General features: G+C 48.8%; 1 protein-coding gene across 3 annotated transcripts; it reads left to right on the forward strand.

Moving 5' to 3' along the window:
* The first annotated feature begins 529 nt into the window (after nucleotides 1-529).
* LOC140402431 (CLOCK-interacting pacemaker-like) lies at nucleotides 530-12,003 on the forward strand. 3 transcript variants are annotated; one of them, XM_072490204.1, is made up of 4 exons: nucleotides 530-631; nucleotides 3,872-4,082; nucleotides 7,934-8,100; nucleotides 9,222-12,003. In XM_072490204.1, exons 2-4 carry the CDS (start codon nucleotides 3,878-3,880, stop codon nucleotides 10,176-10,178), a joined length of 1,329 nt encoding a protein of 442 aa, XP_072346305.1. In that variant the 5' UTR covers nucleotides 530-631; nucleotides 3,872-3,877; the 3' UTR covers nucleotides 10,179-12,003. The 3 variants fall into 3 exon arrangements, with proteins under 3 accessions (XP_072346305.1, XP_072346304.1, XP_072346306.1); XM_072490203.1 differs by lacking the exon at nucleotides 530-631 and adding an exon at nucleotides 638-1,103; XM_072490205.1 differs by lacking the exon at nucleotides 530-631 and adding an exon at nucleotides 1,139-1,264.
* Nucleotides 12,004-15,796: the final 3,793 nt, after the last annotated feature.

A 15,796-nucleotide genomic window follows, 5' to 3' on the forward strand; every position in this document is an offset into this window, starting at 1 on the left:
CCCCCCCCTTGGGGATGGATCTCCTCCCCCCCCTTGGAGATGGATCTCCTCCCCCCCCCCTTGGAGATGGATCTCCTCCCCCCCCCCTTGGAGATGGATCTCCTCTCCCCCCCCCCCCCCCCCCGCCCCCGCCCCCGCCCCCGCCCCCGCCCCCGCCCCCGCCCGCGGGAATGAACCCCCGCCCGCCTGCCTTGGGAATGAACCCCCGCCCGCCTGCCTTGGGAATGAACCCCCGCCCGCCTGCCTGCCTTGGGAATGAACCCCCCCGCCCGGGTCTTGGGGATGGACCTCCCCTCCCCCCGCCGGGGAAGCTGCTGCTCCCAAGTGTTTACAGCCTGGTCACGTTGCAGAACTCGGGGAGCGGCGCGTGTGCCGGGTCGCCATGGAGACCACATGTCAATCATGCCGCCCTCACGCGGCCGCGCACGGGTGACGGAGGGGAGGCGGCGCAACCTAACCTACTGCCAAGGCGGTGATTGGCGAAGCCGTGCAGGGCTTCGCCCGGCTATTGGTCAACCTGAGGAGGGAGGCGGTCCGGCCTGGGCCCGGGCAGCAGGTTCGTGTGAGAGGCGGCGCCTAGCGGATAATCAGTGGGAGCGCGGCGGCGGCGGCGGAGAGACCGGCGGAGGAGGTGAGCGCGAGATCGGAGCAGCGTTGGGGAGACCGACCCCGGGTGTAGGCCTGACCCCGGGTGTCGGCCGGTAAATGGCGGAGAGAAGCAGAGGCTGCGGCTGAATAAGGGAGGTTCAAATGGAATGAGGGTGTCTGAGGAGGCAAATAATATTTGTCACAAGCAGGCTTCCATTAACTCTGCAATGAAGTTACTGTGAAAATCCCCTAGTCGCCACACTCCGGCGCCTGTTCGGGTACACTGAGGGAGAATTCAGAATGTCCAATTCACCCAACAGGCACGTCTTTCGGGGCTTGTAGGAGGAAACCGGAGCACCCGGAGGAAACCCACACAGACACGAGGAGAACGTGCAGACTCCGCACAGACAGTGACCCAAGCCAGGAATCGAACCTGGGACCCTGGAGCTGTGAAGTAACAGTGCTGACCACTGTGCTACCGTGCCACCCCAATGGGCGGTGTATGTCTTGAGGGGGTAAATGTGGGGCCTGGGGAGAGGAAGAGGTGGGGGAGGCAGAGTCCTGTGACGGTGCTGTAAATGGGGAGATGTGCAGTTTGGATTGGATTTGTTTATTGTTACATGTACCTGCGTGCAGCTCGAACAGATGATTTAGTACACCAAAGGGGCAACACAAGGTAAATACATAGACACTGGCACTGGGTGAAGCATACAGAAGTGTAGTGTTAGCCAGATCGGTCCATAAGAGGGTCGCTTGAAGTCTGATAACAGTGGGGAACAAACTGTTTTTGAATCTGTTTGTGCGTGTTCTCAGACTTTTGTATCTCCTGCCCGATGGAAGGAGTTTAATTAAATAAGCGGGGCAGTTCCCTGCAAACTGTGTAAACACAGGACTGAATCGCCTGTCACAGTGTCTGTGCTCGATATGGGATTAGTTTTCCATGTGACCTTCAATCTGCAGCAGGGCCAACATGTCCCCTGAGCCACCATGTTGTGAGGCAGGAACTAAGGGTTAAAAATACCAGCCGTATCCCTGCCGCACCTCCAGCAAAAGCTGCTCAGGATTTGCTATTTAATTTGTCTGAAGATTAGCGATTTAAAAATAAATAAATAAATCACTGCTTCTAATTCCCGTTTAATGAAATTTCTATTTCACACTTCATTCCATTTCTGTTCTTGCCGTGCTGCACTCTGTGTCATTAATCAATTGCAGATTAAACTTCAATGGTTGTTTATGTGGGAAGGTTTTGTGTGTCTGAACACCTCCTCCCGCATCTTTTACTGGCTTTTTATAATTTCCTGAAGTGCCAGAGGGTGACCAGTGAAAATTTAGGTTGCTGGTAAATTACACCTGTTCCCATTTTGGTGTCTTTAAATCTCGATAGGTTTTCTTGTGCACGCACAGGGCAGTGAATTTGAGGAGTTAGACAGATTTTTAATTGGTAATGGGTTGAAAGGTTATGGAGAACGGGCAGGACGGTGGAGTTAAGGCCAGGATGAGATCAGCCAAGATCGAATCTGTCTAACTCGTCAAATTTACTCTCTCCATCTCTCCAGTGGTCTATTTGCATAATGCTGGCCTTTGTCCAGTCGTGCTAGACATTTGTTTTCCAATGGCCCACGATTGGTGAACAGATTGTCAACACACTCTCTAGCTCAAGGAGGCCGATCAGTTGCAAGAAATGTTACAGCGCAGAAGGAAGATAATCGGCGGCCTGACTGGTGTTTGCCATCCTACTGATCCTATCAGCAGAACAGTTTAATCCCTACCACCCACGTGTTCATCCAGCTTCCCCCTTGAATTATTCTACCACTCAATGTGGTAACGAGCTCCCAATTTCTAGGTTTAGAAATTCCTCCTGAATTCTCGATTGGATTTATCTTGCATTTATTGCACTTTGTTTAGAATTCCTGCACAAGAGAAAAGTCTGCCACATCAAACAGCTTTGTCATTTTAGAGATCGGAATCGAGTCACCTCCACCTTTTCTAGAGGCTTGTTCAACCTTTTCTGATAACCGTATCCTCCAATTCATAAGATATAGGAGCAGACTTTGGCCCATTGAGTCTGCTCTGCCATTCGATCATGGCTGATCTCATCCTGGCCTTGACTGCACCGTCCTGCCCATTCACCATAACCCTTCAACCCATTATCAATTTAAAATATGTCTTAACTCCTCAAATTTACCCACTGTCCCGACATCCACCGCACGCTGGGGTAGTGAATTCCACAGATGCACAACCCTTTGAGAGAAGTAGTTTCTCCTTGACTCTGTTTTAAATTTGCTACCTCCTATCCTAGGGCTATGCCCTCGCTCTAGCGGTCATAATTCTGCTGTTGTCCTTGTAAAACCTGTTTTGGAAGGTTTATGGCTTTTTGAGGTAGTTGGTAGAGGAAACGATCAATGCTTTCAAAGTTAAATTGGACTGAGGGAAACCTGAGGCAAAAGAAATTTCCAGAGCCTGGGGGACAGCGTTCGGGAATGGGACTGATTAAATTGTTCACTGCAGAGCCAGAATGGATTTGGATGAACTGAGTGGCCCCTATTATGGGCCAGGGTTTCGAGAACCCCCAAAATTTATCATGGAGTTCACCTGACCCATAACCTTGAATAGATTGTGGTTATGGGGAGCACGAGGACCCACTTTACAGCTGTGATGCAACAGAGAGCTAAAAGTATTTTTAAACAAAAAACAATGTTTATTCTATGAAATCCAGTTAACATCTTTAAACACACACAGGAAACATCTTAACAACTATCAACACCAATAGTCCCCACAGATACAATATTCTATAAGTAACCCTTAATCTTTCCTTGCAACATCCAGAAGACACATAACCCTTTTTGACACCGAGATCAGGTTTAAATTCTCTACTGAGAGCAGTTATCACCGTGAAATCACCCAAATGAACTGGAGACGGCCTTTAGATTGCAGAGAGATCCTTATACAGCTGCTTGCTTTTTCTGCAGCTATCCAGCTCTCAAAACAAAACTAAAAACCCACAGACACACACCAGCTTTTGTTCAAAGCGAAAGTGAAAGATAGCCAGCCCAGCCCCACCCACACTCTGACATCACTGCAGCTATTCGATAAATACCCATCTCTTAAAGGTATATCCACTGCAGCTATTTCATAAACACCCATTTCTTAAAGCTACTCTCACATGACACCTCTTCCTCTGCTGTTATGACTCTATCCTTTTTTGGAAAAAGGTACCAAGTCATTCAATGGGAAGCTTTCCAATTCCAGATGTGATAATATTCTGAATGTTTTATGCCTCCAGAGAACCATGTCGCTGGATAAATTGCCCATGGCTGTCAGTTCCAGAACCTCCCGCAAAAGTCTGAAGGACCGGATGACCGGGGTTTCGGTTAAATTGGAAAATTTGCTGGACAATCAGTACGGACAGATGGAGAAAAAGAATTCCATGGCAAGCGCAGGGAAGAGCAAGCGGATGTCACTGGGAGAGTCTGAAAAAGATTCGGGGTTTTCAGGTAATGGAGAGCACTGGGTGCTTGGTGATGATTTGAAATGCACGTTTCACCCTGTCTCTTTGTATAGAATTCTGATCTAACAAAAGAGACTGTGATCTGTACGCTCGCTAGAGTGGGGACCGCAAACCTTTACCATAGGAAATAAGAGTAGGCCCCTTGGAGCCTGATCTGCCAATCAATAAAATCATGGCCGATCAACCATCTGTGATCCACTTCCTTGCCCTATCCTTTGACTCCTTTAACTGCCCAAAAATCTATTGATCTTACTCTTGATTATGTGCACTGACTAAACATCCTTAACTCTCCAATGTCAAGAATTCCAATGGTTTCCAACCCTTGAGTGAAGGAATTTCTCCTTGTCTCAGTCCTCAATAGCTAAAATCATATCCTGAGACTACGGCCTCTTGTTCTACAGTCCCCAGCTAAAGGGAAACCGTGCCCTCAGCGTTTACCCTTGTCAAATCCTCAGTGTGTTATATATTTCTGTGAGATTACCATGGCAAAATAAAACACTGTGGAAGTAGACACTGTGGCACGGCCAGCCATTGTGGGGAGTACAGACATTTTAATGTTTGAGATGTGGCCTCCTCTTCAAAACTGCTCTAATTGAAGGGTCCACGCACCCTTCAACAAACGTGTCTGCTCTTTCCGCAGATTCTGGCCAACGCACTGAGGATTTCCATTACTTTCTGTTTTCCAGCAACCACAGGATTTTGCTACTTCCCCTTTACCCAGCACACTCTAAGCCCGAGGCTCCACATTAACCCAGAATTAACTGCAGCCCTTAAGCATCCCCCAGATATCTTTCCACTCCAGGTTGCGGCTGTGATGGCTGGTGTAGAATTTTTACAGCCACGTAACCTATTGCAGAGAAATGCAGATTCCATGAGTTTGTATTCTTCCCATTCCCCTGTGGTATGCAGAGACCAGGGTTATGTTAGGAACAGGACTGTTCTTGTCTTTGGTCCTGCAAAGGGATGGTGGGGTGCAGAGGTGTTTCTATCTTGTGTTGTTTGATATTGTGACTTGTGCTTAACGAGGCAGCCATTGCACGGGCATGGATGCAACACTTGAGGCATGGAGCAATGGTTAACATTTTACAGACTATATATGGTGTGTTATGCACTAAATGGTTAGAACTTTAAAGGGGGTTCAGGAATAGAGACCTGGGGGATTCATATACACAACTCTTTGAAGATGGCTGGTCAAATTGATAACGTTTTTAAGAAAGCAGACGGGATCCGTGGTTTTATTACTCGGATCACAGAATAATACAGAGCAGAAAAGTCCATTCGGCCCATCAAATCTGCACCGACACGTGAAAAACACCTGACCTAATCCATTTGCAGCACTTAGTCCATAGTCTTGAATGTTATGACGTGCCAAAAGCTCATCCAGGTACTTTGAAAGGATATGAGGCAACCCGCCTTTACCACCTCTCGGGCAGTGCATTCCAGACCGTCACCACCCTCTGGGGAAAACGTTTTGCCACAAATTCCCCCGTAACCTCCCGCCCCTCACCTTGAACTTGTATCCCCTCATAACTGACCCTTCAACTAAGGGGAACAGCTGCTCCCTATCCACCCTGTCCAAGACCCTCATAATCTTGTACACCTTGATCAGGTCACCCCTCAGTCTTCTCTGTCCCGGTGAAAACAACCCAAGCCTATCCAACCTCTCTTCGTAACTTAAATGTTCCATCCCAGGCAATATCCTGGTGAATCACCTCTGCACCCCCTCCCGTGCAATCACATCCTTCCTGTAATGTGACCAGAATTGCACACAGTACTCCAGCTATGGCCTCAGCAAAGTTCTATACAACTCCAACATGACCTCCCTGCTTTTGTAATCTATGCCTCGATTGATAAAAGCAAGTCTCCCAAAATGTCTTTGTCACCACCCTATTAACCTGCCCGTCTGCTTTCAGAGATCTATGGACAAACACGCCAAGGTCCCCTTGTTCTTCAGAACTTCCCAGTGTCATGCCATTCATTGAATACTTCCGTGTCATATTACTGCTAAAGTGTATTATCTGCCACTTTTCTGCGCATGTGACCATCCTGTCTGTACCTTCTGGTAATGCAAGACACTTGACCTCACTGTTAACTACCAGCCAAACTTTGTGTCATCTGCAAACAAACTGATCCTGCCCCCTCCCCCCCCCCATAGTCATCTTGTGGTGTTTATCTAAATGACAAATGATAGGGGCCCCAGCAGAGATCCCTGTGGTACCCCACTGGACACTGGCTTCCAGACACAAAAGCAGCTGTCTATCATCACCCTCTCTCCTACCACTATGCCCATTATGAATCCACCTTATCAAATCACCCTGTATCCCATGTGCATTTGCCTTCTTTATAAGTTTCCCATGTGGGATCTTGTCAAAGGCTTTGCTGAAATCCATGTAAACTACATCAACTGCACTACCTTCATCTACACGCCTGGTCACGTGCTCAAAAATTCAATCGAATTTGTTAGGCATGACCACTGACTAAGCTAAGCTGACTATTTCTGATCAAACCTTGCCTCTCCAAGTGGAGATTGATTCCTTCAGAATTTTCAGATGTATAGATTACAAAAGCAAGGACATTATAGAGTATTGTGTCCATTAAGGCACAAGAAATTAGAGTAGGGGGTTAGGGCTGCTGCCTCACAGCACCAGGGACCCGGGTTCAACTTTGTGGAGTTTGCACGTTCTCCCCGTGTCTGCGTGGGTTTCCTCCTGGTGCTCCGGTTTCCTCCCACAGTCCAAAGATGTGCAGGTTAGGTGGATTGGCCACGATAAAATTGCCCCTTATTGTCCAGTGATCTGCAGGTTATATAGAGTGGGGGAGTGGGCATAGGGAGGGTGCTCTTTCAGAGGGTTGATGCAGACTCGATGGGCCGAATGGCCTCTTTCTGCACTGTAAGGATTCTATGGTTCTATGTCATGCGGCCCCTCGACTCTGCTCCACCATTCCATTAAGATCACACCATTGTTCCCTTTGAGTCTTAACAATTTTAGCAATCTTGATCTACTCAACAATTCAGCATCCGTAGCACTCTGGGATAGAATATCCCCAAGATTCACAGCCCTTTGGGTGAAGAAATGCTTCTTCCTCCTCACTCTACAGTGTCTGACCCCTTCTCCTGAGTCTCTGACCTCCTAATAAACCTACATTTGTAAAGCACTTCACGTCCCAAGGCACATTGTGTAGAAACATTGAATACAGTCACTGCCCTACAGAAAAGCCTGGAGCCATTTTGTACACAGTAAGATCCCACCGACAATAATTGGATGATTGGCCAGTGATTTTTTTTTTCCCCTTTTTGTTTTTTGCCTGAATTCTGGGTGCTGGGCTTGGGGAAAGATGTAATGGTCTGGGAGAGGACGTCGAGGAGATTTGCCAGAAATGGTACCTGGACAGAGCGACTTCAGCTATGCGGGGAGACTAGAGAAATTGGGATTGTTCTCAAAATAGAGATCACAAGGGGGTATTTGACGTGTATTCCAAATTGTGAAAGCTTTTGATAGAAACTTTCCACTGGCAGAGTCATAAGTAGAGTATGCAGATTTAAAATAATTGGCAAAAAAAACATCCGTGTGAGGAGGAGGAATCTCTTTATATCACAAGTTTTGATCTGGAAAGCACTGTCTGCAAGGGCAGTGGGGCAGATTCACACTTTTTCAAAAGGGAATTGGATGGATATTTGAACTGAAAGAAATGAATGGCAGGATCAGCAGGCAGCGATTAGTTTCCACGCTCCTTTCCACTGGGTTGAGGAGGTTTGAGGTCCCTTGCTTATGGCCGGTTTGGATTGTCTCTGCGTCACCTGTTGGCTGCGTCACTCCCTCTTTGCTTTGTTCTCAGACACTAGCTCAGAGTATCTGAGTACACTAGAACAGACCGACTTGGAGGATCGTTCCTCGCACAAGAGGCCAGCTGCGTTGAGCCATACCGAGAGGATCACCGCTGCACAAAGCTCACTCCCCAGCCTGACTCCTGTCTACATTGTGAAGAATGTCTTTTTGAAAGAGGTACTGACCCTCCGTAATCCGCAATCTGTAGTGAACCGTCTTTTTAAGACAAAGAATACTGTGGTGACTTGTCGTAAAATCACATGTGGCACGTGCAAAGCCAGATGCTGCAACTTTGTTCATCTGACGCTCGCGCTCTGAGGTCAGCGCAGAGGGTGGCTCTGAGATTAAATGGTTTGAATGGATGATATCTCGTTCTTGTTACCTGGGAGAGGCTGAAATCGGCCTGAGTGTCCAAGGCTAATCGTGAAAGGGAAGGCTCGACTGGCGCTCCTGCCCCTGATCACTGCTGGGGAGCTCCCACCTGTTGGCAATCTGCTGAGGAGGATGTGATGCCACCCCATGGTGAATAGTCTTCCTAAGCTCAGTGCTCAGATTCACACATGCAGAATGTGGGCCTGTGGAGAGCAGGAAACATCCTGCCAGAGAGAGCTGTCGTTGGAGTCAGTAGGCGGTGTGGATCCTCAGCTTGTACGATGTACGAATGAAGATTCTGGGCAATAATCTTCATTCACTTTAAAGGGCAGCTTCAATTTGTGTTCAAAAGCACTGGGTGTTACTGTAGTAAATACAGTTTTTGATGGTTTTAATGCCTAGATAGTTTGTGACTTCCTGCCCAGCATGTTCTTAAAACAACACTGCCAGTGTAGACATTGAAGTTTCTTAATTTCAAAGAGGATAGTTAATTTGGTCAAAAGAAAGCCATTTGCAGTGTGAATACTCAAATGGCCAGGAGCTGTTACTCTGCCTCTTTCCAGCATTGCTTCCAGTTTCATAGTCCAGAGCCAGGATTCTGGCTGTTTGCATTGGAGTAACCCCACCCCCTGGCCCGTCTGTCCACACTGCGTGGCACCTGACCTCGCTATTGTCAGTCTGCGTGTGTTCACTGTTTGACTGGCAAATGGGATGGCCACTTAGATGGCAGTGAATGTTGATGTGATGTATTATTCTTGTACAACTGATGGGCGCCATCTTGACATGCACTCGCATTGAATAATTGTGCTTGAGTGGGTGTGTGGGGGCCGGGTGCATGCATGCTGGCATTGAGTGGGTGTGCGCGGGGGTGGCTGTTAAACAATTGGATCCTAATTCTGTTTTTCCCATTGCCATGTTTTGAACAGCCTTTGCCCGTTCCATCAAGAAGCCAATTTGTTCAGGCCCAGCTGCAGGCCTGGGGAAGTCAGCACACTCTCGGTACACCAGGCCAGGCCCGAGTCGTCTTCATCCGACAGCCGTTGGCAGCTGCTTTCAAATCGCAGAAGGCCGAGGCGAAGGCTGGGGTTGGGATAGACACCTATCTCCCAATATTAAATTCCTACCCAAGGATAGCCCCTCACCCGCACAAAGGCCAGGACGCCGGCAGCAGGCCGACGCAGGCGGGGCACTGCCTGGCTCAGGATGACAGGACTACCGACCACCGCAAGAGCAAACGGTTGTGCCTGGGCGAGGCGGAACCTGCCAGAAATGAGCAAGCCTCTCAAGTGGGGCCAGTGGCCAACAGCGAGCCGCCTGACACTCCTCAGCCACCCAGCTTTGGAGCAGCGCACCTCTTCAGTCAGTTTGATTCTGTCTCCCCGTCACCAGTGCTCTCTCCGAATCCTGCATCTCCGTCTGAATCCTCTGAATCGCTGCACTCCTGGCCGTCATACTCCTCCTGCTGTTCCTCCTCGTCACACCCTCCCCCCTCCTCCTCCTCCTCCTCCATCTCCTTCACCCCCTCTGTGTTTTCCCGTGCTCCGAGCGCCCAGTCACCCACCGGCGACGCCACGAGACCGGCTGCTCGAGCCTCCAGACCGATGCCCAGTCCCGCCAAGGAACGGCGCTTCCGCAACACGGTGGAGATTCTGAGCCGGTCTGGGTTGCTGGAGATCACGTTGAAAACAAAAGACCTAATCCGGCAGAACAACAGTGCCCAGCGGCAGATCGATGAACTGAAGGAGCACGTTCGACTCTTCTGCAGCGCCATGCAGAGCAAGGAGCCGCAGGCTCTGCTAAGTCTCCAAGAGGTGATGAAAGGCTCCGGGAGTTACGGATCGATGAGCAGTGGTGTCTCCTCCTCCTCCTCGAGCCACTTCTGAGCAGGCACCACCATGACCAGCAATCTCTGGTGAACCAGAGGCCTTATGTTAACAGAGGGGGCGCTCTCTGGGGAGTGAGCAGGCAAGTAGCGTTGAAGTAGTCCAGTCATGATCTCATTGAATGGCAGAGCAGGCTCGAGGGGTCAAATGTCGGAGGGGCCCCAGTACTTACACCTGTAACTGCGTCTCACGAGAGAGGGCCAGGGGTTTGTGGCTTTGAATAATTGCCTCAGACTCCAGCTTTTTGAAGTGGTTTCACAGGTTTTACTCCTCTTGCTATTTTAGCAGAGCCTTCAGTCGCCACAGAAATGTATTTATTTGCTGCGCGCTTGCGTGATGGCTGAGGAATGCCGTTGCTTTGTTTCACCCATTCCCTTGGTGGCTCTGTGCAATTCGCTGGAGGCGAGAGACCTCCATGACTCTCGATCCCACTTTTGCCCTCCCAGATTAGAGCAGCAGACCTGGTACTAACTGGCACACGCTTACAGGACTTGGTCATAGAATTTTGCAGTACAAAAAGAGGCCCTTCGGCCCATCGTTTCCATGCTGGCCATCAAGCACCTATCTATCCTGATCCCATTTTCCAGCACTTGGTCCGTAACGCTGGCTTGATTCCCCCTGGAAGTGGCTCAGCAGTTGGAAGATCCAACTTCAGCGGTTTGCAGGTGTTGTCCCTGCTCGCCGACCTGGTGGAGTTCTGCGGGAGATCCACAATGTTGGAAGTTCTGTCCTTTCCATGAAAAATTAAACTGAGAGCCTGCCTGCACTGTGGGTGGGGGAGATCCCTGGGCGCTATAGGAAGAGCTGGGGAGTTCTCCCAGGTACCACTGATTGACTGATGATTAGTCTTGCTGTAATTTGTGAAACTTTTTGATGTGCACAATATGATTATGACGCTTGTCGGAATAAGTTACTGAATTTCAAAGTGTGTAAATGGATGTGCGGCATTTTCATGACTAAGGTGGCAGCACCTGCCCCTCCCCACCATTCCCCCTGCCCAACTGGAAATCCATATTACTCTGATGTCTTAGCTTCCGACTAACTGGAGGCCCAGCGTTTGGTTTGGGTGGACTCTGCAATCCTGGCTGTGTCTGGGGTTGCCAGTGATCGGTTTTGCTGCAGTCTGTGGAGTCGCTGTGGTTCTGTGCAGGGCTAGCTGCCCAGGTTGCAGGTCAAACAGCATCCCTCTGCACACAGTGAAAGAGCAGGTCATCAGCCGAAATGCAAAGTGTGCCACCGTTCGGGCCACTGCCTGACCTGCAGCACCTACATAGAACAACAGTGCAGAAGGAGGCCATTCGGCCCATTGAGTCTGCACCGACCCACTTAAGCCCTCGCGTCCACCCTATCCCTGTAACCCAATAACCCCTCCTAACCTTTTTGGACACTAACGGCAATTTAGCATGGCCAATTCACCTAACCTGCACATCTTTGGACTGTGGGAGGAAACCCACGCAGACACTGGGAGAACGTGCAGACTCCACACAGACAGTGACCCAGTGGGGAATCAAACCTGGGACCCTGGTGCTGTGAAGCCACCGTGCTAATCACTTGTGCTCCCTCTCCGTTTTATCTGCAGTATTTTGTTGTTTCCTGTCCGTTCTTGTAATCAGACCGACCAGAAGTAATTTTTTAAAAAAATGTTTCCAACGAAGGGGCAATTTAGCGTGGCAAGTCCTATCCTGCACATCTTTGGGTTGTGGAGGCGAAACCCACGCAGATACGGGGAGAATGTGCAAACTCCACACGGACAGTGACCCAGAGCAGGGATCGAACCTGGAACCGTGAGGCCGCGGTGCTAACCATTGCATCACAGTGCTGCCTTCGGCTAAAGGTAAATTAAAACAAAAGCTCCCTCTCCGACAACTGAAACTGTTGGGGTGACAGTAGTGAGCACTACTGCCTCATAGCACAAGAGTTCGATTCCAGCCTTGGCTGGCTGTCTGTGTGGAGTTTGCACGTTCTTCCCTTGTCTGCGTGGGTTTCCTCCCACAGTCCAAAGATGTGCAGGTCAGGTGGATTGGCTATGCTAAATTGCCCCTTTGTGTCCAAAAAGGTTAGGTCGGGTTTTGAGGAAAGGGTGGATGTGTGGGCCTAGGTAAGGTGCTCTTTGGAAGATGGTGCAGAATCGATGGGCCACATCGCTGCCTCCTGCACTGTAGGGATTTTGTGATAAGGAAGAGCCAGGCTGTGGATTCAACATGAGGATGGAAATTTTAAATTTAATCAATAGAGGGGCCTATAACAAGAGTAGGAGTGAGGCTAAATGAGCAGGACTTGGATTGGGCGCGCATTCCATCTCAATAAATATTCATGGTTTTTTAAACTTATTCTCTTCTGGATGTGGGCTTTGTTGGCAAGGACCAGCATTTGTTGTCCAGCCCTAATAGCCCTTCAACTGAGTGTCTCACTCGGCCATTTCAGAGGGGCAGGTAAGAGTCACCTACATCGCTCTGGGGTCTGGAGTCACTTGTAGGCCAGACCGGGTAAGGACAACAGATTTCCTTCCCTAAAGAAGAACCTTGGTGAGCTAGATGGGGTTTTACAACAATCGATAGTTGTCACGGTCGCCATCGCCGAAACTTGCATTCAATTCCTGATTTTATGAATTGAATTTAAATTCCACTAGGTGGGATTTGAACCCGTGTCCCTGGGATTTTGGATTTCTAGTCCAGTGATATTACCAGTACACCAATCAGCCATGATCTGATTGAATGGCAGTGCAGGCTCGAAGTGCTGAATTGCCGACTTCTCCTAATCAATACGTTCCTATCCCCTAATCAATACGTTCCTATCCCTTCGATTCTTGGCCTGATTTTGTGCAGGGGATCCTTTGGTTCTGCTTTCTCCTTTTACATCAAACAAATGTTTGGGCCGGGTTAGCCCTGCTGCCTCACGGCGCCGAGGTCCCAGGTTCGATCCCAGCTCTGGGTCACTGTCTGTGTGGAGTTTGCACGTTCTCCCCGTGTCTGCATGGGTTTCGCCCCCACAACCCAAAGATGTGCAGGCTAGGTGGATTGGCCACACTAAATTGCCCCTTAATTGGAAAAAAAATTATTGGGTACTCTAAATTTATTTCACAAATAAAAACCAAATGTTTGGGGTAGGCTTTGTTCCTGTTTCATAGAAGCAAATTTTTCAGCTTACTGGGAAAGGTGGGACTGTTTTTTTTTTGGGGGGGGGTGGGGGGGGGGCATTGGAAGAAAAACACCTGAGAGAATGATTAACAGTCGTCAACTTTTGTACAGTGGTAATACAAATAAAGTTTGAATTGGACATTTTGGAGATGAATTCATTTCTTGAGCTGCGCTGGAATTTATACTGGAAAAGGTTGACGGGATTTGCTTGCTGATTTAAGATTTTAACATATTGTGATTAGGGCGATCTGACACACTGGCTGTTCAAGTGCTCTGCACCTGAGACAACTATAGGGAGCTTTCTACAGCAATCTCCTGCAATGCAGTTTCTCTCCTCAAAATCTGGTGAAGCTCTGTGCTCAGGTAGACTAGTTCAGTTTTGTCCCTCCCTTTCCACTTGATAAATGCAATGGAAGCAGCCAGAGGAAGCAGTGACCTGAAATGTTGATGGGATCCCTATCCTTACACTCAAATCTTCTTGCCATGAAGGCCAACATACAATTTGCCTTCTTTACTGCCTGCTGTACCTGTGCACTTACTTTGTGACTGATGCACGAGAACACCAAGGTCTCGTTGAGTATTTTCCTCTCTCAATTTACACCCATTTAAATAATCTACCTTCCTATTTTTGCTACCGAAGCGGATAACCTCACATTTATCCACATTATTTCACGGCACGGTAGCACAGTGGTTAGCACGGCTGCTTCACAGCGCCAGGGTCCCAGGTTCGATTCCCGGCTTGGGTCACTGTGCGGAGTCTGCACGTTCTCCCCGTGTCTACGTGGGTTTCCTCCCACAAGTCTCGAAAGATGTGCTGTTACGTGAATTGGACATTCTGAATTCTCCCTCCGTGTACCTGAACAGGCACCGGAATGTGGCGACTAGGGGTTTTTCACAGTAACTTCATTGCAGTGTTAATGTAAGCCTACTTGTGACGCTAATAAAAGATTATTATTACTGCATCCGCCATTTGTATGCCCACTCAGGGCAGCACAGTGTTGCAGTGGATTAGCCCTGCTGCCTCACGGCGCCGAGGTCCCAGGTTCGATCCCGGCTCTGGGTCACTGTCCGTGTGGAGTTTGCACATTCTCCCCGTGTTTGTGTGGGTCTCGCCCCCCACAACCCAAAGATGTGCAGGGTAGGTGGATTGGCCACGCTAAATTGCCCCTTAATTGGAAAAAATGAATTGGGTACTCTAAATTTATTTTTATATGCCCACTCACAGCCTGTCTAAATCCCGCTGAAGCATTTCTGCGTCCTACTCACAGCTCATCCTCCCACTCCACTTTGTATCATTTGATAAGGATCCTCAGATAAGCAGACCAAAACTGTACACTATATTCCAGACGTGGCCTAACCAAGACATCCCTGCACCTGTAATAATATGTAATGTGAATAGTTGGGGTCCAAGCACAGATCCCTGCAGTACCCCACTAGTCACTGCCAATCGGAAAAAAAGACCCATTTCAACTTTTGCTTCCTGTCTGTAAACCAGCTTTCTATCCATCTCAAAAGGGTCATCTGGACTCAATGTTAGCTCTTTTCTCTCCCTACAGATCCTGCTGAGATTTTCCAGCATTTTCTTTTTGGTTTCGATCCATCTCAGGGTCAGCTTTACACAGTAATCTGTTATGTGAGACCTGGGTGGAAACCTGAAAGTCTAAATAAACCACATCCACCAGTTCTCCCGGGTCAACTCTACAAGTTCCATCTTCAAAGAATTCTAGTAGATTGTCAGGCGTGATTTCCCTTTTGTAAATCCATGCTGCCTTTGTCTGATTTATACCCCTGCTTTCCAAATGCTGTGCTATGAAATCCTTGATAATGAACTCCAGCAACTTCCTTATTACCGACGTTAGGCTCACTGCTCGATAGTTCCCTGTTTTCTCTACCTCCCTTTTTGAACAGAGGGGGTTATATTAGCTACCCTGAGTCCAAAGAATTTTGGAAAATGGCCACCAATGGATCTCTATTTCTAGGGCCACTCACCTAAATGGGATGAAGATTATCAGGCCCTGGAGATTTAGCCACCTTCAATCCCATTAAATTCCCCCAAACCATTTTTCTACAAATACTAATTTCCTTCAGCTTCTCACTAAAACTTGTGTTACTCAGAACTTCTGGTACATTGCTTCCTATTCCTTTGTGAAGACAGAAGCAAAGTACAAATTTAGTTCCTCAGCCATTTCTTTGTTCCGTTATGAATTCCTCCGTTTCTGACTGTAAGGGGCTTACGTGAACTGTGCCATACTCCAGCTCCTGACATTTTCCCTATCTCCACGGTTTTGGTACCGTTACCTGGGGGAGAGGAGAGAGGAGAGGAGAGGAGAGGGGGAGGAGAGGAGAGGGGGAGGAGAGGAGAGGAGAGGGGGAGGAGAGGAGAGGAGAGGAGAGGAGAGGAGAGGAGAGGAGAGGAGAGGAGAGGAGAGGAGAGGAGAGGAGAGGGGGAGGGAGAGAAGAGTCGGGGGAGGGGTCTGGAAG

The sequence above is a fragment of the Scyliorhinus torazame genome, chromosome 25 (assembly GCF_047496885.1).
Source record: "Scyliorhinus torazame isolate Kashiwa2021f chromosome 25, sScyTor2.1, whole genome shotgun sequence".
NCBI lineage: Eukaryota > Metazoa > Chordata > Chondrichthyes > Carcharhiniformes > Scyliorhinidae > Scyliorhinus > Scyliorhinus torazame.